This window comes from Dysidea avara, chromosome 8, assembly GCF_963678975.1.
Source record: "Dysidea avara chromosome 8, odDysAvar1.4, whole genome shotgun sequence".
Classification (NCBI taxonomy): domain Eukaryota; kingdom Metazoa; phylum Porifera; class Demospongiae; order Dictyoceratida; family Dysideidae; genus Dysidea; species Dysidea avara.
The window spans coordinates 24,520,374-24,547,760 of record NC_089279.1 but is presented as its reverse complement, the minus strand read 5'-3'; the positions used below and the strand labels follow the sequence as shown (position 1 = coordinate 24,547,760).

Below are 27,387 nucleotides of genomic sequence, written 5' to 3'. Positions count from 1 at the left end.
TATTTTCTAACAAACTTGGTACCTTGAAAGGTGTAAAGGTCAAACTACAAACAAAACCAGATGTAGCACCACAGTTCTTTAAAGCCCGTACCATTCCTTTGGCTTTAAGAGAACAGGTAGAAGCAGAGTTAGAGAGACTTGAGGGGCTAGGAATAATAATTCCAGTACAACATTCAGAGTGGGCAGCACCAGTTGTACCAGTTTTAAAGAAAGATGGCACTATGAGGCTTTGTGGTGATTATAGGGTTACTATTAACAAGGCAGCCAAAGTAGATGCATATCCACTACCAAGGGTGGAAGACTTGTTTGCTGCTTTATCAGGTGGAAAATATTTTTCAAAACTTGACATGTCACAAGCATACTTGCAAGTGCCACTAGATGAGAATTCCAGAGAGTTAGTTACCATTAACACTCACAAGGGTTTATTCCAATATACAAGATTGCCATTTGGTGTTTCTGCTGCTCCAGCAGTTTTTCAGAGATGCATGGAAAACCTTTTTCAAGGGTGCAAAGGCGTGTCAGTTTATTTGGATGACCTACTAGTGGTGGGGTCAACAGTGAAAGAACACCTTGAAAACCTAGACAGAGTTCTTGGTATAATGGCAACAGCTGGGTTAACATTGAATCTGACAAAATGCAAGTTTATGCTACCTAGTGTTGAGTACCTTGGTCATGTAATTGATCAACATGGGTTACACCCTACCAAAGAAAAAGTAAAAGCCATCAGAGAAGCTCCAGAACCACAAAATGTTAGTGAATTGAGGTCATTTCTAGGCATCATCAACTATTATGCCAAATTTTTGCCAAACCTGTCAACCAAGTTAGCTCCACTGTATGCTTTACTTCAAAAAGAGTCCAAGTGGACCTGGGATCACAAGCAAGTCAAAGCTTTTCAGGCAGCAAAGAATGCATTACAAGGTGATGCACTCTTGGTACATTATGACAATTCAAAACAGTTAGTGTTGGCATGTGATGCCTCTCAATATGGGCTAGGAGGTGTTTTGTCCCATATCATGGATGATGGCCAAGAAAGACCAATAGCATATACCTCCAGAACTCTAACAGCAGCAGAGAAGAATTATAGCCAATTAGAAAAAGAAGCCCTAGCAGTTGTGTTTGCTGTTGGAAAGTTTCACAACTATCTTTATGGTAGACAATTCATGATTGAGTCTGCCACTGTCTTACATTTTCAGCAATTCTAAGGCAATTTCACCAACAGCATCCTCTAGAATCAAGAGATGGGCACTCACTCTAAGTGCTTATTCCTACACTATCAAGTACAAGCCTGGAAAGAAGCTTGGAAATGCAGATGCTCTTAGTCGCTTACCGCGAAAAGCTACCACTGATTCCGATTGCATTCCAGGTGATCTTTTACATCTGCTAAACCATCTGTCAACCACCACGACCAGTTCAGAACACATCAAACGATGGACAGACACTGACCCAATTCTTTCAAGAGTTCGACAATACATCCTACAAGGCTGGCCAACCACACAACTAGGTGAAGAATTCAAGCCATTCAAGTCACGCAGAGGTGAACTTACTGTTCTAAATGGCTGCATCTTATGGGGAGCTAGAGTGGTGATACCAACTCAAGGTCAGAAATTTGTGTTGGATGAGTTACATGAAACCCACTCAGGAGCAAGCAAGATGAAAGCTCTGGCCAGATCCTACATTTGGTGGCCAAAGATGGATTCTGAGATTGAAGAAATAGCCAGGAAGTGTTGTAACTGTCAACAGACCAGTACAGCTCCAGCCAAGGCTCCACTTCACCCATGGGAATGGCCTGCACAGCCTTGGAGCAGACTTCATTTGGATTTTGCAGGTCCTTATCTAGGGACGATGTTTTTAGTGTTAGTAGACGCACACTCTAAATGGTTAGATGTACAAGTTATGGATACAATAACCAGTGAAAAGACCATTGCAAGATTACGCTTAATCTTTTCAACTCATGGCCTCCCACAACAGATTGTCACAGACAATGGGCCAACTTTTGTGAGTGAGACATTCAAAGAATTCATGGAACAGAATGGAATCAAACACACTTTTTCAGCTCCATACCATCCCTCATCTAATGGACTGGCAGAGAGGGCAGTGCAAACCTTTAAACAAGCTTTACGCCAGATGAAAGAGGAAAAAGGAAGCATAACCGAGAAACTCGCAAAGTTTTTGTTTAAATACCGAATTATGCCACATTCCACCACTGGAATACCACCAGCAGAATTACTGATGGGAAGAAAGTTAAGATCTAAGCTAGACTTACTGCAGCCAAGCCTTACAAGCAAAGTGCAACAGTCACAAATGACTCAGAAGAAACATCATGATGTCAAGAAGCCATACCGCCAATTTGTAGAAGGAAATTTAGTGTATGCTGAGAACTTTGCCAATAACAGCAAACTGAAATGGCTTCCAGGAAAAATCTCTAAGGTAACTGGACCATTATCTTACATCATAGGTTTGTTAGATGGCAAAACAGTTCGTCGTCATGTTGATCACATAAAGGCTAGAGAAGAACAACCATCGAGAAATGACACTAACTGGGACTATGTAAATAGTGACTCAGCTGAGCAGTCAACAGACACTTCTCAACCTACAGCAAATATTGATGAGCAGTCCACACTGCATCGGTCAACACGTACTCGACAGCCACCAGAACGATTTGATACCTCTCAGTATACTTGATATGTTAAAGCTTAAGAAGGGGGAGATGTTATGAACTCAGACTTTTATTATTTAATCATGTTGTAATTATCAGGTTATTATGTATGACGTCATTAATGGTTAACACTTGTATATATAGTGTCTATTGGACTATTTTAGTTTAGTTGTCATATGGTTGTGTTATCAGTTATATTGAACTATTAAGAGTTGTTAACGCATGTTATAAGTCAAGGGACTTGCTCACTTAAGTACTTAGAGGGTACATTACAACATCAACAAAGTCAGATACTGTGTAGTATTGTAAACCATGGGTTATCAGCTGCATGAAGCCATGTTGTTTACACAATGTGGTTAGACAATTATGGCTCTCACAAATATAGTTCTAATTTTAACAGGACTAATACTGACTCCACACAATCTTTGGCTTTGCGTGGGAAGGAAATATGGTTTATAGAAACTATTCATACCAATGAATAATCTCTGGTATCAGGACTATCACTTCGGCTCTTCTCTGAGAGAACGCTTGTATGGTCGCTCGTAGCAAATCGCGATTGTGAGCTTACAGGAAGAAGTAGACTATTATACTCACCATGCAGAGACGCTATGAGCTATCTTCTAAGTGTAAGAAGTGCTGTTACAGTTTTCAGCCTTAACTAATGCTACAACAAAGCGCCAGGAACTCACACAACAGAATCCTGTAATTTTATTGTTGTACGGCTTCTTTAGTATACGGAGCTGCTTCCAATCAAGACACACGGTAGTGTGTCGTGCGGCCCAAGAAGCCGGCGCGTAACACCCGTGAGTATATTGACAGGAAGAAAGAAAACGCAATTTTCGCACCTCCGTAGCTCTGTGCTTCCTTGATGAAACAAGACGATTTTTGCTGTGGACATGCCCTCCAACTGCAGCACTCCACATTCCAAATTTGAGCGAAATCGCTTCGCGCGTTCCCGAGATATGCGACTTCAAAAATTGGCTCAGTTTCTTCGTTTTGTTTTTTTTCTTCTTATTTTTCTTTTTCTTGTCGCACACTTACAAAAACTGCTATAAAACTCGAACGCCATATCCGATTGCCTTGCAATTTGGCACACAGAAAGGGGATATAAAGGCGCATCTCGGTACCAACTTTGGCTGGAATACGATAAACAGGCAAAGAGTTATGAGCGTTTATTCACGAAAATTAACACCAATATGTTGTCACGCCTACAGGGTAAACCGCGTATGGGAAGAAGCTGAAAATCGGTGGGTGAATAGGTTAACTATTGAACCTCAAACCTTTTGTGGTTTGAAAGAAATCGAGCTAAAAAACAGGAAGATACAACGAAAAAACCAACAGTGTGTAACAATTACGCAATCGAGATTAGCTAATAAAAAAAACGACTGCTTGCCACGCCTACCAGATAAATCGCTTGGGGTAATGCTTTGAAAATGGTTGTACAGATGGAGTAATCATCTTAGAAAGGCTCATCAATGGTGTAGAAGAATCAGACTTAAAGCCACGGAGTTATAACACGAAATCCAACTTGGTGCAGCAAGTGCGAGATCGAGATACTCTAATAGAGCAGTCATCCTAATAGAGCAGTCACCCTGAAGAGAATTCAAGAGATCAGCTAGAAACAAGAAACCTGTATAGTGATCAGCTACACACAAGTCACCCTGTAGAGAGATCAGCTAGAAGAAGTTACCTTGTAGGGAGTTCATGCAACTATGGAAAGGGATAGTTCAGCTAGAAAAAATCACCTTGTAGAGTTCAGCTACAAAGAAACCACCATGTAGAGAGTTCAGCTACAAACAATTCGCCCTGTGGAGAGATCAATAGAAGAAGTTACCTTGCAGAGAGTTCAGCTACAAAGAAACCATCATGTAGAGAGTTCAGCTACAAACAAATCTCCCTGTAGAGAGATCAGCTAGAAGAAGTTACCTTGTAGAGAGTTCAGCTACAAAGAAACCATCATGTAGAGAGTTCAGCTACAAACAAATCTCCCTGTAGAGAGATTAGCTAGAAGAAGTTACCTTGTAGAGAGTTCAGCTACAAAGAAACCATCATGTAGAGAGTTCAGCTACAAACAAATCTCCCTGTAGAGAGATCAGCTATAGAAGAAGTTACCTTGTAGAGAGTTCAGCTACAAAGAAACCATCATGTAGAGAGTTCAGCTACAAACAAATCTCCCTTTAGAGAGATTGGCTAGAAGAAGTTACCTTGTAGAGAGTTCAGCTACAAAGAAACCATCATGTAGAGAGTTCAGCTACAAACAGATCTCCCTGTAGAGAGATCAGCTAGAAGAAGTTACCTTGTAGAGAGTTCAGCTTCAAACAAATCACCCTGTAGAAAGATCAGCTAGAAGAGGTCACCTTGTAGAGAGTTCAGTTACAAAGAAACCACCATGTAGAGAGCTCAGCTACAAACTAGTGACTTTGTAGAGACATCAGCTAGAAGAAGTTACCTTGTAGAGAGTTCAGCTACAAAGAAACCATTCTTTAAAGAGCTCAGCTGCAAACAAATCGCCTGTACAGAATTCAGCTACAAATAAATCACCCTGTAGAAAGATGAGCTAGAAAAAGTTACCTTGTAGAGAGTTCAGTTACAAAGAAACCACCATGTAGAGAATTCAACTACGAACTAGTGATCCTGTAAAGACATCAGCTAGAAGAAGTTACCTTGAGAGAGTTCAGCTACAAAGAAACCATTATTTAAAGAGCTCAGCTGCAAACAAATCACCTATACAGAATTCAGCTACAAACAAATCACCATGTAGAGAGATTAGCTAGAAGAAGTTTACTTGTAGAGAGTTCAGCTACAAAGAAACCATCATTTAGAGAGTTCAGCTTCAAATAAATCACCTGTAGATAGTTCAGCTACAAACAAATCTCCCTGTAGAGAGATCAGCTAGAAGAAGTTACCTTGTAGAGAGTTCAGCTACAAACAAATCACCCTGTAGAAAGATCAGCTAGAAGAAGTCACCTTGTAGAAAGTTCAGTTACAAAGAAACCACCATGTAGAGAGTTCAGCTACAAACTAGTCACCTTGTAGAGACATCAGCTAGAAAAGTTACCTTGTAGAGAGTTCAGCTACAAAGAAACCATTCTGTAAAGAGCTCAGCTGCAAACAAATCACCTGTACAAAATTCAGCTACAAACAAATCAGCCTGTAGAGAGATCAGCTAGAAGAAATTACCTTGTAGATAGTTCAGCTACAAACAAATCACCCTGTAGAAAGATCAGTTAGAAGAAGTTACTTTGTAGAGAGTTCAGCTACAAAGAATCCGTAAGGAGCTCAGCTGTAAACAAATCACCTGTACAGAATTCAGCTACAAACAAATCACCCTGTAGAGATATCAGCTAGAAGAAATTACCTTGTAGAGAGTTCAGCTACAAAGAAACCATTCTGTAAAGAGCTCAGCTGCAAACAAATCACCTGTACAGAATTCAGCTTCAAACAAATCAGCCTGTAGAGAGATCAGCTAGAAGAAATTACCTTGTAGATAGTTCAGCTACAAACAAATCACCCTGTAGAAAGATCAGTTAGAAGAAGTTACTTTGTAGAGAGTTCAGCTACAAAGAATCCGTAAGGAGCTCAGCTGCAAACAAATCACCTGTACAGAATTCAGCTACAAACAAATCACCCTGTAGAGAGATCAGCTAGAAGAAGTTACCTTGTAGATAGTTCAGCTACAAACAAATCTCCCTGTAGAGAGATCAGCTAGAAGAAATTACCTTGTAGAGAGTTCAGCTACAAAGAAACCATCATGTAGAGAGTTCAGCTGCACAGAAATCACCACTGCCCAAATTTCAAGGCAATAGCTCTTTCCAATCTGAAGTTATCAATTGTCAAAGTTGGCAAATTGATTGTGTGGAAGGCCCCTTTTCGCAAATCCGGTCACATATGTATTATATGTGACCGGATTTGCGAAAAAGGGTCTTCCACACACATCCAATTCTATGAACTTGAATGACCATACCTTTGTGCTCAAAGAAGATACTAACCTGAAATTGTGTTCATGTATTAACCTATGTTGTTACTCATCACTGTCCACATTTCAAGGCAATACTATTTTCCTATCTGACATTATGAACTGCCAAAGTTCGTAAATTGGATGTGTGTGGAAGACCCCTTTTCGCAAATCCGGTCACATATATATAATTTGTACATTTACTGATAAAATATTTAAAGTACATCTACTTCATCTTTTCTTCTTCCTGTAGTAAAGAAAAAAAACATAGGTTAAAAAGTCTCAAAGCTGGCCATAGGCCGGCTTTGGGGTATACAAATACAAAAAGAAATGAAATCTAATCCAAAACAGCCAAGCTGTAAAAAAAGTGTGCGGCCCTCAGAAAGGCTATGGTGAAAAAAGAAGTGAAATCCAAGGTGGCGGCCAAGAAATGGCTGTGATGGTAGGTTAATGGTAAAAATTTTAATAACGACAATTCAGGTGAATTTTTGTGCTGCTTCACAAAATTTACCTGAATTGTCATTATTAAAATTTTTACAATTAACCTACCATCACAGCCATTTCTTGGCCGCCACCTTGGATTTCACTTCTTTTTTCACCATAGCCTTTCTGAGGGCCGCACACTTTTTTTACAGCTTGGCTGTTTTGGATTAGATAGTATAATGTGAAGAGAACTTAGAAAAATTTTGGGGTATAGGGCGAGGTATAGGGTGGTTGGCGATCTGTGGAATACGGGCTTATTAATAGGTCATGGACACGCGGAAGGACTCAGTAAGAATGGCTATAGAGTAACTCTAATATCGGACGGGTTCCAAAATCGGACGCGATTACTTGAGCTACAACAGGAATTTTCAAACCACTTGTATGTCTTTAGATAGTTCAAGGCTATGGGACTTTGCACACCAAGTATCAGCTTCCTCGACTTCTTTGTCTAGTGGCAGCAGACCTGCAAATTCATTTCCAATTAATATGTATGATCCGGAAAAACTGAAGGTCGATTCACGGACACCCACAGTTTACAAATCACACTTACATTTAATTAAATGTTTTATATCTTTAACTTATAGAGTAACTCATCTACTTTCTAAATATCCCCAGTTTATTTAATCTAATCCTTTAAATCACAAATTACAAATCAAATGAAATGAGACGTTACTGGAGTAATAATCGCACCATAAATTTAAGTATACAGAAACTTGATTAAGTATATGTTGTTTGAGATAAGTTTACGGGAAATGTGCACCGTATATTTTTACAAACACCGTATACTTACATACACTTAAATTTATGGTGCGATTTTTACTCTAGTGATGTCTCTTTTTATTTGATCTGTAATTCGTGATTTAAAGGATTTGATTAAATAAACTGGGGATATTTAGAAAGTAGATGAGTTGCTGTTCAAGGCAAAGATATAAAACCGTTGATTAAATGTAAGTGTAATTTGTAAACTCTGGGTGTCCGTGAATCGACCTTTTTTCCGGATTATACATATATTATTAATCGGAAATGAATTTGCAGGTCTGCTGCCATCAGACAAAGAAGCCGAGGAAGGTGATACTTGGTGTGCAAAGTCCCACAGCCTTGAACTATCTAAAGACATACAAGTTGTTTGAAAATTCCTGTTGTAGTTTGAGTAATCGCGTCCAATTTTGGAGCCCGTCTGATATTAGGTGAGTTACTCTATAGTTTTCAGCGCGAAAAAGTGAATAACTTTTGCTGTACATGAGTCAGTGAAACAAAATAATATGAAAATAATAATATGAAGATGAACAAAACGGCGTATTTCAGTTTTGTCCCAAATACACATACTGTTTCCTTTTCACTTGATACTTACTAGTGGACCAATACTCATTGCAAATAACCACCAGAGGGTGGTTTGAGTTGGAGGATACTTTCCAAGGTGGTTTTTAGGCATGCGTTCTATTAGAGTTTTTGCAAAATAAACTTAGGCGATCCCTATTATGAATCCACTATTGTGGTTCATGATTATATTATCTAATCCAAAACAGCCAAGCTGTAAAAAAAGTGTGCGGCCCTCAGAAAGGCCATGGTGAAAAAAGATGTGAAATCCAAGGTGGCGGCCAAGAAATGGCTGTGATGGTAGGTTAATGGTAAAAATTTTAATAACGACAATTCAGGTGAATTTGGTCTTAGCACAAAATTTGCCTGAATTGTCGTTATTAAAATTTTTACCATTAACCTACCATCACAGCCATTTCTTGGCCGCCACCTTGGATTTCACATCTTTTTTCACCATGGCCTTTCTGAGGGCCGCACACTTTTTTTACAGCTTGGCTGTTTTGGATTAGATTTTATTTCTTTTTGTATTTGTATACCCCAAAGCTGGCCTATGGCCAGCTTTGGGACTTTTTTAACCTATGTTTTTTTTCTTTACTACAGGAAGAAGAAAAGATGAAGTAGATGTACTTTAAATATTTTATCAGTAAATGTACAAATTATATATGTAATACATAATATTGATTACAGAAATTTCCATGGTGGTTTCTTTGTAACTGAACACTCTACAAGGTGACTTCTTCTAATTGCTCTCTCTACAGGGTGAATTGTTTGTAGCTGAACGATCTACAAGGTAAATTCTTCTAGCTGATCTCTCTACAGGGTGATGTGTTTGTAGCTGAATTCTGTACAGGTGATTTGTTTACAACTGAGCTCTTTACAGAATGGTTTCTTTGTAGCTGAACTCTCTAAAAGGTAACTTCTTCTAGCTGATCTTTTTACACTGCATATTTGTTTGTAGCTGAGTTCTCTACAGGGTGATTTGTTTGTAGCTGAACTCTCTACATGGTGGTTTCGTTGTAGCTGAACTCTCTACAAGGTAACTTCTTCTAGCTGATCTTTTTACACTGCATATTTGTTTGTAGCTGAGTTCTCTACAGGGTGATTTGTTTGCAGCTGAACTCTCTACATGGGAGTTTCATTGTAGCTGAACTCTCTACAATGTGACTTCTTCTAGCTGAACTCTCTACAGGGTGACTTGTTTCTAGCTGAACTCTCTACAGGTGATTTGTTTGCAGCTGAACTCTCTACATGGTGGTTTCTTTGTAGCTGAACTCTCTAAAAGGTGACTTCTTCTAGCTGAACTCTCTACAGGGTGATCTTTTTGTAGCTGAACTCTCTAAAAGGTGATTTCTTCTAGCTGAACTCTCTACAGGATGATTTGTTTGCAGCTGAACTCTCTACATGATGATTTCTTTGTAGCTGAACTCTCTACAGGGTGATTTGTTTGTAGCTGAAATCCCTACAAGGTAACTTCTTCTAGCTGATCTTTCTACAGGGCGATTTATTTATAGCTGAGTTCTCTACAGGGTGATTTGTTTGCAGCTGAACTCTCTACGTGGTGGTTTCTTTGTAGCTGAACTCTCTACAATGTGACTTCCTCTAGCTAAACTCTCTACAGGGTGACTTGTTTTTAGCTGATCTCTCTACAGGGTGACTTTTGTTCTAGCTGAACTCTCTACAGGTGATTTCTTGGTAGCTGAACTCTCTACAAGGTAACTTATTCTAGCTGATCTTTCTACAGGGTGATTTGTTTGTAGCTGAATTCTCTACAGGGTGATTTATTTGCAGCTGAACTCTCTACAAAGTGAATTCTTCTAGCTGAATCCTCTACAGAGTGATTGATTTTTTTGCAGCTGAACTCTCTACATGGTGGTTTCTTTGTAACTGAACTCTCTACAGGGTGATTTGTTTGTAGCTGAACTCTCTACAGGGTGATCTGTTCGTAGCTGAACTTCCTATAAGGTAAATTTTCTAGCTAATCTTTCCACAGGGCGATTTGTTTGTAGCTGAGTTCTCTACAGGGTGATTTGTTTGCAGCTGAACTCTCTACATGGTAGTTTCTTTGTAGCCGAACTCTCTACAATGTGACTTCTTCTTGCTTAACTCTCTACAAGGTGACTTGTTTCTAGCTGAACTCTCTACAGGTGATTTGTTTGCAGCTGAACTCTCTACATGGTGGTTTCTTTGTAACTGAATCGAACTCCCTGCAAGGTGACATCTTCTAGCTGATCTCTCTACAGGGAGATTTGTTTGTAGCTTAACTCTCTACAGGTGATATGTGTGCAGCTGAATTCTCTACATGGTGGTTTCGTTGTAGCTGAACTCTCTACAAGGTAACTTCTTCTAACTGATCTTTCTACAGGGCAATTTGTTTGTAGCTGAGTTCTCTACAGGGTGATTTGTTTGCAGCTGAACTCTCTACATGGTAGTTTCTTTGTAGCCGAACTCTCTACAATGTGACTTCTTCTTGCTTAACTCTCTACAAGGTGACTTGTTTCTAGCTGAACTCTCTACAGGTGATTTGTTTGCAGCTGAACTCTCTACATGGTGGTTTCTTTGTAACTGAATCGAACTCCCTGCAAGGTGACATCTTCTAGCTGATCTCTCTACAGGGAGATTTGTTTGTAGCTTAACTCTCTACAGGTGATATGTGTGCAGCTGAATTCTCTACATGGTGGTTTCGTTGTAGCTGAACTCTCTACAAGGTAACTTCTTCTAACTGATCTTTCTACAGGGCAATTTGTTTGTAGCTGAGTTCTCTACAGGGTGATTTGTTTGCAGCTGAACTCTCTACGTGGTAGTTTCTTTGTAGCTGAACTCTCTACAATGTGACTTCTTCTAGCTGAACTCTCTACATGGTGACTTGTTTTTAACTGAACTCTCTACAGGTGATTTGTTTGCAGCTGAACTCTCTACATAGTGGTTTTTTTGTAACTGAACACCCTGCAAGGTGACTTCTTCTAGCTGATCTCTCTACAGGGAGATTTGTTTGTAGCTTAACTCTCTACACGTGCGGCTGAATTCTCTAGATGATGGTTTCTTTGTAGCTGAACTCTCTACATGGTAACTTCTTCTAGCTGATCTTTTTACACTGCATATTTGTTTGTAGCTGAGTTCTCTACAGGGTGATTTGTTTGCAGCTGAACTCTCTACGTGGTAGTTTCTTTGTAGCTGAACTCTCTACAATGGGACTTCTTCTAGCTGAACTCTCTACAGGGTGACTTGTTTCTAGCTGAACTCTCTACAGGTGATTTGTTTGCAGCTGAGATTTGTTTGTAGCTGAACTCTCTACACGTGCGGCTGAATTCTCTAGATGATGGTTTCTTTGTAGCTGAACTCTCTACATGGTAACTTCTTCTAGCTGATCTTTTTACACTGCATATTTGTTTGTAGCTGAGTTCTCTACAGGGTGATTTGTTTGCAGCTGAACTCTCTACGTGGTAGTTTCTTTGTAGCTGAACTCTCTACAATGGGACTTCTTCTAGCTGAACTCTCTACAGGGCGATTTGTTTGTAGCTGAACTCTCTACATGATGGTTTCTTTGTAGCTGAACTGTCTACAAGGTGATTTCTTCTATAGCTGATCTTTCTACAGGGTGATTTGTTTGTAGCTGAACTCTCACATGATTGTTTCTTTGAAGCTGAACTCTCTACAAGGTGATTTCTTCTAGCTGATCTTTCTACAGGGTGATTTGTTTGTAGCTGAACTCTCACATGATTGTTTCTTTGAAGCTGAACTCTCTACAAGGTGATTTCTTCTAGCTGATCTCTCTACAGGGAGATTTGTTTGTAGCTGAACTCTCTACACGTGCGGCTGAATTCTCTAGATGATGGTTTCTTTGTAGCTGAACTCTCTACATGGTAACTTCTTCTAGCTGATCTTTTTACACTGCATATTTGTTTGTAGCTGAGTTCTCTACAGGGTGATTTGTTTGCAGCTGAACTCTCTACGTGGTAGTTTCTTTGTAGCTGAACTCTCTACAATGGGACTTCTTCTAGCTGATCTCTCTACAGGGCGATTTGTTTGTAGCTGAACTCTCTACATGATGGTTTCTTTGTAGCTGAACTGTCTACAAGGTGATTTCTTCTATAGCTGATCTTTCTACAGGGTGATTTGTTTGTAGCTGAACTCTCACATGATTGTTTCTTTGAAGCTGAACTCTCTACAAGGTGATTTCTTCTAGCTGATCTTTCTACAGGGTGATTTGTTTGTAGCTGAACTCTCACATGATTGTTTCTTTGAAGCTGAACTCTCTACAAGGTGATTTCTTCTAGCTGATCTCTCTACAGGGAGATTTGTTTGTAGCTGAACTCTCTACACGTGCGGCTGAATTCTCTAGATGATGGTTTCTTTGTAGCTGAACTCTCTACATGGTAACTTCTTCTAGCTGATCTTTTTACACTGCATATTTGTTTGTAGCTGAGTTCTCTACAGGGTGATTTGTTTGCAGCTGAACTCTCTACGTGGTAGTTTCTTTGTAGCTGAACTCTCTACAATGGGACTTCTTCTAGCTGAACTCTCTACAGGGTGACTTGTTTCTAGCTGAACTCTCTACAGGTGATTTGTTTGCAGCTGAACTCTCTACATGGTGGTTTCTTTGTAGCTTAACTCTCTATAAGGTAACTTCTTCTAGCTGATCTTTCTACAGGGTGATTGATTTTTTTTGCATCTGAACTCTTTGCATGGTGGTAGCTTTGTAGCTGAACTCTCTAAAAGGTGATTTCTTCTAGCTGAACTCTCTACAGGATGATTTGTTTGCAGCTGAACTCTCTACATGATGATTTCTTTGTAGCTGAACTCTCTACAGGGTGATTTGTTTGTAGCTGAAATCCCTACAAGGTAACTTCTTCTAGCTGATCTTTCTACAAGGCGATTTATTTGTAGCTGAGTTCTCTACAGGGTGATTTGTTTGCAGCTGAACTCTCTACGTGGTAGTTTCTTTGTAGCTGAACTCTCTACAATGTGACTTCTTCTAGCTGAACTCTCTACAGGGTGACTTGTTTTTAGCTGATCTCTCTACAGGGTGACTTTTTTCTAGCTGAACTCTCTACAGGTGATTTGTTTGCAGCTGAACTCTCTACATGGTGGTTTCTTGGTAGCTGAACTCTCTACAAGGTAACTTCTTCTAGCTGATCTTTCTACAGGGTGATTTGTTTGTAGCTGAATTCTCTACAGGGTGATTTATTTGCAGCTGAACTCTCTACGTGGTAGTTTCTTTGTAGCTGAACTCTCTACAATGTGACTTCTTCTAGCTGAACTCTCTACAGGGTGACTTGTTTTTAGCTGATCTCTCTACAGGGTGACTTTTTTCTAGCTGAACTCTCTACAGGTGATTTGTTTGCAGCTGAACTCTCTACATGGTGGTTTCTTGGTAGCTGAACTCTCTACAAGGTAACTTCTTCTAGCTGATCTTTCTACAGGGTGATTTGTTTGTAGCTGAATTCTCTACAGGGTGATTTATTTGCAGCTGAACTCTCTACAAGGTGAATTCTTCTAGCTGAACTCTCTACAGAGTGATTGATTTTTTTGCAGCTGAACTCTCTAAATGGTGGTTTCTTTGTAGCTGAACGCTCTACAAGGTAATTTCTTCTAGTTGAACTCTCTACAGGGTGACTTATTTCTAGCTGATCTCTCTACAGGGTGATCTGTTCATAGCTGAACTTTCTACAGGGTGATTTATTTGCAGCTGAACTCTCTACAAGGTGAATTCATCTAGCTGAACTCTCTACAGAGTGATTGATTTTTTGCAGCTGAACTCTCTACATGGTGGTTTCTTTGTAACTGAACTCTCTACAGGGTGATTTGTTTGTAGCTGAACTCTCTACAGGGTGATCTGTTTGTAGCTGAACTCCCTATAAGGTAACTTCTTCTAGCTAATCTTTCTACAGGGTGATTTGTTTGTAGTTGAGTTCTCTACAGGGTGATTTGTTTGCAGCGGAACTCTCTACATGGCAGTTTCTTTGTAGCTGAACTCTTTACAATGTGACTTCTTCTAGCTGAACTCTCTACAAGGTGACTTGTTTCTAGCTGATCTCTCTACAGGGTGACTTGTTTCTAGCTGAACTCTCTACAGGTGATTTGTTTGCAGCTGAACTCTCTACATGGTGGTTTCTTTGTAACTGAACTCCCTGCAAGGTGACTTCTTCTAGCTGATCTCTCTACAGGGAGATTTGTTTGTAGCTTAACTCTCTACAGGTGATTTGTTTGCAGCTGAACTCTCTACATGATGGTTTCTTTGTAGCTGAACTCTCTACAAGGTGATTTCTTCTATAGCTGATCTTTCTACAGGGTGAATTGTTTGTAGCTGAACTCTCTACATGATGGTTTCTTTGTAGCTGAACTCTCTACAAGGTAACTTTTTCTAGCTGATCTCTTCACAGGGTGATTTGTTTGTAGCTGAACTCTCACATGATTGTTTCTTTGAAGCTGAACTCTCTACAAGGTGATTTCTTCTAGCTGATCTTTCTACAGGGTGATTTGTTTGTAGCAGAACTCTCTACAAGGTGACTTCTTCTAGCTGATCTCTCTACAGGGAGATTTGTTTGTAGCTTAACTCTCTACAGGTGACTTGTTTACAGCTGAACTCTCTACATGATGGTTTCTTTGTAGCTGAACTCTCTACAAGGTAATTTCTTCTAGCTGATCTCTCTACAGGGCGATTTGTTTGTAGCTGAACTCTCTACATGATGGTTTCTTTGTAGCTGAACTGTCTACAAGGTGATTTCTTCTATAGCTGATCTTTCTACAGGGTGATTTGTTTGTAGCTGAACTCTCACATGATTGTTTCTTTGAAGCTGAACTCTCTACAAGGTGATTTCTTCTAGCTGATCTTTCTACAGGGTGATTTGTTTGTAGCTGAACTCTCACATGATTGTTTCTTTGAAGCTGAACTCTCTACAAGGTGATTTCTTCTAGCTGATCTCTCTACAGGGAGATTTGTTTGTAGCTGAACTCTCTACACGTGCGGCTGAATTCTCTAGATGATGGTTTCTTTGTAGCTGAACTCTCTACATGGTAACTTCTTCTAGCTGATCTTTTTACACTGCATATTTGTTTGTAGCTGAGTTCTCTACAGGGTGATTTGTTTGCAGCTGAACTCTCTACGTGGTAGTTTCTTTGTAGCTGAACTCTCTACAATGGGACTTCTTCTAGCTGAACTCTCTACAGGGTGACTTGTTTCTAGCTGAACTCTCTACAGGTGATTTGTTTGCAGCTGAACTCTCTACATGGTGGTTTCTTTGTAGCTTAACTCTCTATAAGGTAACTTCTTCTAGCTGATCTTTCTACAGGGTGATTGATTTTTTTTGCATCTGAACTCTTTGCATGGTGGTAGCTTTGTAGCTGAACTCTCTAAAAGGTGATTTCTTCTAGCTGAACTCTCTACAGGATGATTTGTTTGCAGCTGAACTCTCTACATGATGATTTCTTTGTAGCTGAACTCTCTACAGGGTGATTTGTTTGTAGCTGAAATCCCTACAAGGTAACTTCTTCTAGCTGATCTTTCTACAAGGCGATTTATTTGTAGCTGAGTTCTCTACAGGGTGATTTGTTTGCAGCTGAACTCTCTACGTGGTAGTTTCTTTGTAGCTGAACTCTCTACAATGTGACTTCTTCTAGCTGAACTCTCTACAGGGTGACTTGTTTTTAGCTGATCTCTCTACAGGGTGACTTTTTTCTAGCTGAACTCTCTACAGGTGATTTGTTTGCAGCTGAACTCTCTACATGGTGGTTTCTTGGTAGCTGAACTCTCTACAAGGTAACTTCTTCTAGCTGATCTTTCTACAGGGTGATTTGTTTGTAGCTGAATTCTCTACAGGGTGATTTATTTGCAGCTGAACTCTCTACGTGGTAGTTTCTTTGTAGCTGAACTCTCTACAATGTGACTTCTTCTAGCTGAACTCTCTACAGGGTGACTTGTTTTTAGCTGATCTCTCTACAGGGTGACTTTTTTCTAGCTGAACTCTCTACAGGTGATTTGTTTGCAGCTGAACTCTCTACATGGTGGTTTCTTGGTAGCTGAACTCTCTACAAGGTAACTTCTTCTAGCTGATCTTTCTACAGGGTGATTTGTTTGTAGCTGAATTCTCTACAGGGTGATTTATTTGCAGCTGAACTCTCTACAAGGTGAATTCTTCTAGCTGAACTCTCTACAGAGTGATTGATTTTTTTGCAGCTGAACTCTCTAAATGGTGGTTTCTTTGTAGCTGAACGCTCTACAAGGTAATTTCTTCTAGTTGAACTCTCTACAGGGTGACTTATTTCTAGCTGATCTCTCTACAGGGTGATCTGTTCATAGCTGAACTTTCTACAGGGTGATTTATTTGCAGCTGAACTCTCTACAAGGTGAATTCATCTAGCTGAACTCTCTACAGAGTGATTGATTTTTTGCAGCTGAACTCTCTACATGGTGGTTTCTTTGTAACTGAACTCTCTACAGGGTGATTTGTTTGTAGCTGAACTCTCTACAGGGTGATCTGTTTGTAGCTGAACTCCCTATAAGGTAACTTCTTCTAGCTAATCTTTCTACAGGGTGATTTGTTTGTAGTTGAGTTCTCTACAGGGTGATTTGTTTGCAGCGGAACTCTCTACATGGCAGTTTCTTTGTAGCTGAACTCTTTACAATGTGACTTCTTCTAGCTGAACTCTCTACAAGGTGACTTGTTTCTAGCTGATCTCTCTACAGGGTGACTTGTTTCTAGCTGAACTCTCTACAGGTGATTTGTTTGCAGCTGAACTCTCTACATGGTGGTTTCTTTGTAACTGAACTCCCTGCAAGGTGACTTCTTCTAGCTGATCTCTCTACAGGGAGATTTGTTTGTAGCTTAACTCTCTACAGGTGATTTGTTTGCAGCTGAACTCTCTACATGATGGTTTCTTTGTAGCTGAACTCTCTACAAGGTGATTTCTTCTATAGCTGATCTTTCTACAGGGTGAATTGTTTGTAGCTGAACTCTCTACATGATGGTTTCTTTGTAGCTGAACTCTCTACAAGGTAACTTTTTCTAGCTGATCTCTTCACAGGGTGATTTGTTTGTAGCTGAACTCTCACATGATTGTTTCTTTGAAGCTGAACTCTCTACAAGGTGATTTCTTCTAGCTGATCTTTCTACAGGGTGATTTGTTTGTAGCAGAACTCTCTACAAGGTGACTTCTTCTAGCTGATCTCTCTACAGGGAGATTTGTTTGTAGCTTAACTCTCTACAGGTGACTTGTTTACAGCTGAACTCTCTACATGATGGTTTCTTTGTAGCTGAACTCTCTACAAGGTAATTTCTTCTAGCTGATCTCTCTACAGGGCGATTTGTTTGTAGCTGAACTCTCTACATGATGGTTTCTTTGTAGCTGAACTGTCTACAAGGTGATTTCTTCTATAGCTGATCTTTCTACAGGGTGATTTGTTTGTAGCTGAACTCTCACATGATTGTTTCTTTGAAGCTGAACTCTCTACAAGGTGATTTCTTCTAGCTGATCTTTCTACAGGGTGATTTGTTTGTAGCTGAACTCTCACATGATTGTTTCTTTGAAGCTGAACTCTCTACAAGGTGATTTCTTCTAGCTGATCTCTCTACAGGGAGATTTGTTTGTAGCTGAACTCTCTACACGTGCGGCTGAATTCTCTAGATGATGGTTTCTTTGTAGCTGAACTCTCTACAAGGTAACTTCTTCTAGCTGATCTCTTTACAGGGTGAATTGTTTGTAGCTGAATGATCTACAAGGTAACTTCTTCTAACTGATCTCTCTACAGGGTGATTTGTTTGTAGCTGAACTCTCTACAAAGAAACCTCTTTTAACTGAGCTCTCTACAGGGTGAATTGTTTGTAGCTGAACTATCTACAAGGTAACTTCTTCTAGCTGATCTCTCTACAGGATGATTTGTTTGTAGCTGAACTATCTACAAGGTAACTTCTTCTAGCTGATCTCTCTACAGGGTGATTTGTTTGTAGCTGAATTCTGTATACTTTAGGTGATTTGTTTGCAGCTGAGCTCTTTACAGAATGGTTTCTTTGTAGCTGAACTCTCTACAAGGTAACTTCTTCTAGCTGATACATCTACAGGGTCACTAGTTTATAGCTGAATTCTCTACATGGTGGTTTCTTTGTATCTGAACTATCTACAAGGTGACATCTTCTATCCGATCTTTCAACAGGGTGATTTGTTTGTAACTGAACTCTCTACAAGAAAACTTCTTCTAACTGATGTCTGAACAGGGTGAATTGTTTGTAGCTGAACTCTCTACAGGGTGATTTGTTTGTAGCTGATCTCTATACAGGTTACTTATTTCTAACTGATCTCTTGAATTCTGTTCAGGGTGACTGCTCTATTAGGATGACTGCTCTATTAGAGTATCTCGATCTCGCACTTGCTACACCAAGTTGGATTTCGTGTTATAACTCCGTGGCTTTAAGTCTGATTCTTCTACACCATTGAAGAGCCTTTCTAAGATGATTACTCTATCTGTACAGTGAATTTCAAAGCATTACCCCAAGCGGTTTATCTGGTAGGCGTGGCAAGTATTCTTTTTATATTAGCTAATCTCGGTTGCGTAATTGTTACACACTGTTGGTTTTGTTGTTGTATCTTCCTGGTTTTTAGCTCGATTTCTTTCAAACCACAAAAGGTTTGAGGTTCAATAGTTAACCTATTCACCCACCGATTTTCAGCTTCTTCCCATACGCGGTTTACCCTGTAGGCGTGACAACATATTGGTGTTATTTTTCGTGCATAATCGCTCATAACTCTTTGCCTGTTTATGGTATTCCAGCCAAAGTTGGTACCGAGATGCGCCTTTATACCCTCCTTCTGTGTGCCAAATTTCAAGGCAATCGGATAACGCGTTCGCGTTTTATAGCAGTTTTTGTAAGTGTGCGAAAAGAGGAAGAAAAATAAGAAGAAGAAAAAAAACGAAGAAACTAAGCCAATTTTTGAAGTCGCATATCTCAGGAATGCCTGAAGCGATTTCGCTCAAATTTGGAATGTGGAGTACTGAAGTTGGAGGGAATGTACACAGCAAAATTCGTCTTGTTTCATCAAGGCAGCACAGAGCTACGGAGGTGCGAAAATTACGTTTTCTTTCTTCCTGTCAATATACTCACGGGGTTGCGCGCCGACTTCTTGGGCCGCACGACACACTACCGTGTGTCTTGATGTAATTTTGACTTTATTCTTTTCTGTGGTGCAGCATGCTTGACTTTTACAACTAGCCAAATCACGCAAGTGAAAAGGCATTTACAACTAGCATTTTGGCCACAAATAGCCCTCCTTTTAGATCCTGCTGGCATAATACTGTGTGATATAAGACTAACTACTCTGGCAGATATTTCAACTGTCTTATCTAGTTGCTAACTGTAGCCAGCTAGCTAGCTATCATATAGGCTATCACCTGATCATACTCCAAATTCCTCCTCCTCTCCCAAAAAGAGAAAGCCTAGATTAATCACTGACCAGCGTCAAATATGCAAACATATTGCAATTATTATTATTTATTACAGGTTTTTGCAATTGAATTCGTCGCCTTTGCAATTGAATTCGTCGGTTTTGCAATAGAATTCGTTGCATTTGCATTACAATTCGTCACAAACAAAGCGTCTCCAAGAAACCAACTGTTCATTAAGAGACGAATTATTTACGCCATGGAGAGTTACACTTGAGACACTAGAAGGTAATTGAAGCTGGTAGTATGCGAAGCTGATAGCTATGTGACAAGTTAATTAGCTTGCTCGCGAGTGACCACACCCATCGCGAATGGCATAGTAGAGTTTGGAATGTTGCTGATAAGCTGTAGAGGAAGAATTATTGCCTTATAAAGAGTTGTTTACTACTGTTGTACTTGAACAAGTTCTTGTAGCAGCTGCTACATCCTGTTTTCGTGTTTTCTCCAGCTGCCATTCTTGTTATGGATGAATTTAACAGCAAAAGCGACGAATTTTATTGCAAAATCGATGAATTCAATTGCAAACGGGACAAATTCAGCTGCAAAACTGACGAATTCAATTGCAAACGGGATGAATTCAATTGCAAAAGCGACGAACTCAGTAGCAAACAGGACGAATTCAATTGCAAAGTTGCTGAATTCAATAGCAAAAACCTGTATTATTTTTGTGAAACTTCAGTCAGTGAAGATTATACAGAGATGTAACAATTTCATGCCTCAAATCAAAGGAATCCCAGAGGATACATTTGCCATGTATGCCTCTTTACAGGGAGATATCTAAATGTACACTGATGAGTTGCAGTCAATCACAGTGCTGGGTAATTTGTTCCATGTAGGAACAGCATTTGGGAAGAAGGAATATTTGAAAAGGTTTTTTCTACAGGACAGCTGAATCAGTTTGCAGCAGTGATGGCATCATGTTGATGTTATTGCGGGTGGTAAAGTTGTTGATGGTATGGAATTTCTGCAAGATTGTTAAACAATTTATAAACATATGTAACTGGACTTTCATCCGATGGACTTCTAGGGGCTCCCAGGAGAGATTTGCAGTAAGAATGTGACACTGTACATGGGATCATAAACATTACATACATATTGAGCAGTACTCCATTGGATTTTCACAATATTGTCTATAAGATATTGTTGCCAGGGTGACCAGACTGTATAAAGTATAATAGGCTAGAATGCTATGCCTAGTATATTAGATGGATATTTCAAACTATGGAGCTTAATCCTGTGAAAATAGATTGACATTCTCTAATAGAGCACTCAGTGGTAGCAATAGAACACTCAAATTCATTGTACATAGCTCCTTAGTCTCATAATGAAATACTCTAATAAGGAATTCACTGACTAAAATTAGGGTAAGAAATGTTGTTAACCTAGGAGCATAATGCAAGCATAATGGGAACACTGAAGAGCATAATTTTGGGAAATTCCTGAAAGCATGTTGGGCAAAATTTTGATCATATTTGACTCAGGCTTAACCACTAGTTACAAACCATCATAAAAGTATCATATGCAGCAAAAATCACCTTTACAGAATAGCCTTAATGCATCTAACATCAAATCCAGTATTAAAACAAAAAAATCATTTAGCTACAGAAGGGAAGTGAAGAGCAAATGTAGAATTTCACCAAAACACGATTTTTTAGTCTGCCTATATACCTGCTATAGCCTAGCCTAAGCCTACCTGACCATAGTCGCAGTGCTAGACCAAACGAAGCAGCCTACAACCAGTGTCAACAACCACCACCATTTTGCACCACAATAACAACCTCATGTGTGGCATGTGCCTTTTCTGGTTCTGACAAGTGTCTACCTTTGCTGTTTTTTTATCTTCAATTGCATGATTGTTTTCTTATTCATGCAAGTAACCATACTGAGGTGTTAATATCCTGTATCAACACTTTCCTTATCTTTAGAGGACCATATTAGATGCCAAAGAACTTTTAAGTGCTTAAGTTACTGTAATATGTGTAGCTAGCTGAATTTGACGTATCTCTAAACCTTTCTTACTGTAAAACAATCACGACCACATCAGTGCAACCATACCCTTAAGTGATCAATATACACCACCACACCTTTACTAATTACAGTTAGGTGACCATGCCCCTTAATAGTCCAGCTGCTATTCACTGCAGTTTTGCTGTAGAAAACAACCACACTCCTTGATCTATTGCATAAGCTCACTTGAGTTAAGCAGCGAGAAGGAGATACTCAAATGAAGCAGTCACAACCAGTCCACTAGTGTATACAATAGCTATGTTATAACAAAAAAAAGTTCTAAAGTTAGTGCAATTAAAATTTATTAATTTGAAAAGGAAGTGCGATAAAAGTATACAAAGTAAAACATAGTGTATTAAGCACTGTCATGTTTCTACAGGATGAGGATGTTGTTTGTAAGGATATTCCACACCATGTACCAGGCATGGAGCACATTTTTACAGTAAGTAATGCAAGTCATACCAAACTATTCTTACCAGCAAGCATTTTGTCCTTAACTTCCGACATGACTAAACCACTGAGTGCTACATCAAGCTACAGCAGCACCTCTGAAATCATTAATATTGCTCAGCAAAAGAAAATCCTTGAATGGTATGAGCAACTTGCAGATAGGAAGAAGAGAATCCAAAAATCTCAAGAGGAGTTAGCACTTGATGACTGGTCAGGTATAGATGAAGTGCAACAAAAACAACTAAATGAAGCAGATGAGTCAATGAAAGAAACCAAAGTTTCCACCAATGTTGCTTTAGGTCATAGTAACACGGATGTTGTTGTTAATGGTGACGATAATGAAGTTTTTGAATTACATAACCATGTCAGTAACACTGATGAAAGTCCTAAGAATTCAACCCTAGAATTTCACAGTGAACAGTCTTGTCAGAATGAACTACAACATAGTTCTTCCCAAACACCTTCATGTTGTGGTGATTCACTCAGTGAACCTCAATGGAATTGTCAAGGTTTTGATGGTAAGTATCTTTATCCACTCTAAAAAGTAGAAAAAAGGGGTGCAACCCACAAAAACCTGGATGAAAATTTGTGAAATCAAAGGTGGCAGTCAAGAAATGGTCGCAGTGATGTTAATGGTTAATAATGACTGTGCATTAATAATGTTTATTAGCAGAGACATCATTGCAGGACTGCCATCTTTGATTTCACAACCTATTTCACCCAGGCACTTGAAGGTTGCACTGTCTTTTACTGTTTGGCTGTTTAGTTTGGATTTAGTATTTTATAAGCCAAGTGGCTTTGGGGTTTGTTTTCATTTTTTCTTATCTATAGACAAAGTGAAAATACAGTAGTTAATTGTATTGTATTGCATATTTCATTTGACTATGATAATACTCTAATAGAATGCATTTTTTTGAGTTGTAATATGTTCTAGAACAATCTTGAGTTTCCATTATTAGATCTAGTAATTTTAATTTAACTGGATTTAATCCGAAACATTCTTTTAGCTATAAGGTAGAAGTAAAGTGAGCCCCTGGACAACTTTTTCAACATTTTTTTGTTACCCCTTAGTGACTGTTCTATTAGGGTTCCATGATCCTACTGATTTTTGTTTTGCAACTCTGTAGCTGGTACATACTTTGATTTCTTCTAAACCATAAAAGGCTTGCATCTCAATGGTTAATCTATATGTACACATTGATTTAAAGTTATTGCTTTAGTGGTTTGCCTTGTAGCTGTGACAGGAAAAAAATTATTACTTTTATATAATCATTGCCCTTAACATTATGAGATTAGTGTCGATCTTGGTGTCTGAACTCACTCTTATATGCTCTCTGGTTGCAAAAAAAATTGAATAAAGGGTTTGCATTTATAATGATATTTGTAAAGTATGCAAAAAGAAAGAGAATGATTTAATTCTAAGCACTGTGAACTTGCTATAAAAAGATGAAACTTTGGCCACTTATATCTTGGGAATGGATGTAGCACTTGTTGCACCTGTTGGCTGCACGCAATATAATGCCTTAGCTTATGTAGTATTTAATTTATAAAGGTGATGGAACCCATACACAACCTTGTCCAGATCTGCAAGATCAAGTTAAGCAATTACAAGTTTATCAAGATCACCAAATAAACAGTATCAAAGATGCTGTTAAACGATTGCAATGTGATGTCAGCACAATGGAGACAAGGATAATGGGCCAGGTCAGTAGTATGATTAAAACAACAGAAGACAGAGTCCAGCAAATGGCTTTTAATGTACTACAGAGGAGCTATGAAGGACTGTTGACTAGTAACGCTGACTTGAAAAAACAATTGGTGTTCACACAAAACAAACTATCCCTTACTGAACAACAGTTGTTAGGTATACAGTCAATGGTTACCTGTAGTAGGCTATGGGTTGTCTCACATGATCAGTTTACAATCGGGAAAGAAATTGGCAGAGGAGCTTGGGCTACTGTCCATGAGACTACATTTCGAGGAACCATTGTTGCTGCCAAGTGTCTTCATAATCTTATTACTACTTCTAAAACAAAAGAGTTGTTTCAACGAGAGATGGAAATTGCACTTCAGTGTCAACACCAAAACATTGTTACCTTCTTTGGAGCTACATTGGAAGGAGCTCCAGTCATCTTGATGGAGTTGATGGATATGAACTTGAGAGAAGCTTATGAGCAAGGGTCTGACATAACCCATCATGTACCCAGAATATTTTGTGATGTTGCTAAAGCACTTCATTTCTTACACACCAGACCAGATCCAGTAATCCATCGTGATGTGAGTAGTGCCAATGTGTTACTGAAGGTACTCTACAATAGTGAGTGGCTGGCTAAACTGGGAGACTTGGGTACTGCTAAGATACAACAACAAACTGCCACGGCAGGTCCTGGAGCAATGGCATATGGAGCCCCTGAAGTTGGTGATTTTAAAAAGCATTCCCCCAAGATGGATGTGTACAGTTTTGGAATTGTCATGATTGAAACTCTCACCAAAACTCATCCATTTCAAATGCTGGACATCCTTAAAACACAAGTTCGACAACGGCATCCACAGTATTACCAACTGGTTGGCAATTGTACCAAACAACAGTCAAGTGACAGACCTACAATGTATGATGTTCTTGTAAAGATTAATGGATTTGATAATACAAATGTAAAGTAGTACACATACTGTAGCTGTTTGTTATGACTTTATGCATAAGTAATAAGTATTTACTGTGTGATTGACAAAGCTGTTCACTTAGCTAACTGACTTGTAAACTTATTCTTGGAAACTTAATCTTTTATTCATTTATTCATCCGTTATAACTTAAACAAACTTGCTACTCTTACAAACTAAAAGTAGCTGTGATTGCTATAAGGTTTGGACAGAAGTGCTTAAACTGCATTTGCTAATGGGTTTGTTATAATTATAGCGGCTTTCAAGGATATTGTTTAGAAGCATGTGTGCTGTTTAAAGCGATACAATTATTGTAAGAATTTATTTCAATATGCCATTTGTTAGCTACCAGGTTTGTGAATGCTACATACCTTTCCACACAAAATTTGGCCCATTTTTTAACTTTATAAACTTCATTATTATTTATTATTTGTTTATGGATATACAAACACAGGATAAACTATGCAAAAATAAGTTTAGGTACTAGGCCTTTGTTCATATCCATATCCTAACTCGTGTTCCCAGTAAAAGTCTAGTTGTTTTTTGAATAAAGAAATGTTTGATGCTGATACCACATATTTAGGAAGTGAATTCCAACAATTAATGACTCTTTTAGTTAAAAAATTATGGCGAAGTGTTGTTCTTGACTGTTTTTTATAGAGCTTCATGGAGTGTCCTCTGGTGGGCTAAAATTGGTGTAACACAAATAACTGTGACCATTCAATGTTGTAATATCCTTTCAAAATCTTATATGTTTCTATAAGGTCCCCTTGTTGACGTCAACAATACAATGAATATAGTCCTAACTTTTCAATCTATAGTTGTGTATGGAAGTCTTCTGATTCCTTTGACAAGCTTTGTAGCTCTCATTTGCACCTTTTCAAGCAAATCTATGTCCTTAGTCAGGTAAGGGCACCACAGCTGTACGCAGTATTCTAAATGTGGCCCCACATACGTATGTTTTGTACAAAAACATGAATAGATCCTTAGACATGCTTGCAAAAGTTCTCCTTACCATACCGAGAATTCTATTAGCATTTGATACAGCTTTCTGACAGTGAAGGCTAGATTCCATCTTGTTAGTAGTCCATACACCAAGATCTTTCTCACAAGATACATCATGTAAATTGGTAAAAACCCCCAGGTGGAGTTGTATCAGATACATGATAGTTAGAGTGTGGCATTTTTCCATTGTGCATAACCTTGCATTTATCAAAATTCAAATTTAGGAGCAATGGTCTAGACCAGTCTTGCAAGTTATCCAAATCTTGTTGAAGCTTAGCAATATTGTGAATAGTCTCAATAATTGAGTATAACTTTGTATCATCGGCAAAATTGCTTTGAGTTGCTTGGAACTTTCCATGTGTGATCATGCAGTGTTTGCAATTGGCTACATTTCAATATAAAAGAATTTATCACTGTATATGGGAGAAATCAAATAAATTGTTAAATTTTGTTTGCTAAAATGTGTGAAAGACACCTTTTTTGCAAATGCTAAAATGCTTTGTTAGAATGATCACTGTATTTCTGGATGTTTCCCTATGCATAAACTTTTTTCCAGATGTACATAAATGCATGGAATATGATGACAGAGATGCTTTATAGTGATAACACATGCATATCTGAAACATGGTCGCAGTTCACGCATTTATTTTACATATACACAAAAGCTCATATTTGGATGGATTTGAATGCTTTTCAGTGCCATTTGGATCATCAAACTGCGATTAAGTCCATTGTCATATTGTATTACTTATAGCTACATGTATATATACAATAGTTATATAGCCTACGTAGGTCTAAAGAGTATACTCTTTCTGTATACTGAGTTATGGTATAGCATTGTCTGGAATCATCGTACCCAGAGAAACATTTCTGCACTTGAAGAAAATACAAAACTCATGCTCCCTTATGAGCAGCTAATCCTGTAAACTCATAGCTACAGGCTCTCTTTCATCAGTGTTTATATTTGTATTGTGTATAATATCCTGCCTCCAGGTCACCATGCATGCCTTTACAATTATTATTACGTACCTTTAGCTTCTGACTATTCTAGCTACTAGAGAATTTCAATCTTCATGTTCGCACGCATAGTGACTTGACAGACAATGAATTTTCAGACAAAAAAAAATTCTTACACAGACAATGGTATAGATATTTAGTGCCATTATGTATTATATTAATATGCTAGTTGCTTTAGACATTCAGTGGCATAGCTAGGAAAAAAAATTTGCCGAGGCAAAGTTTATACAATGACCTGAATGAGAGGGTCTGCTTCTGACTCAACTGATTTGCAAACACTTGGTGGTACAGCATTTACAGGTTGACTCTCTGGTTGGATGGAAGAAACCGTTTCAGTAGACTTTGAGCATTTTAATATATTTATTATTTATTTTTTTATTTGGCTAACAGGTACAGAAAAGCAATTGC

The 27,387-nt window shown here is 38.7% G+C and overlaps 1 protein-coding gene across 1 annotated transcript in view; it reads left to right on the top strand.

The window, feature by feature from the left end:
* The window catches only part of LOC136264384 (probable serine/threonine-protein kinase DDB_G0271682), a 30,785-nt gene extending 5,692 nt beyond the window's left edge, over positions 1 to 25,093 (top strand). Inside the window, exons 3-4 of the mRNA XM_066059115.1 lie at positions 22,229 to 22,817; positions 23,852 to 25,093. Of these exons, the coding sequence (XP_065915187.1) occupies positions 22,229 to 22,817; positions 23,852 to 24,960 (1,698 nt within the window). The 3' untranslated portion in view covers positions 24,961 to 25,093. The remainder of the gene's footprint in view (positions 1 to 22,228; positions 22,818 to 23,851) is intronic.
* The last annotated feature ends 2,294 nt before the right edge of the window (positions 25,094 to 27,387 follow it).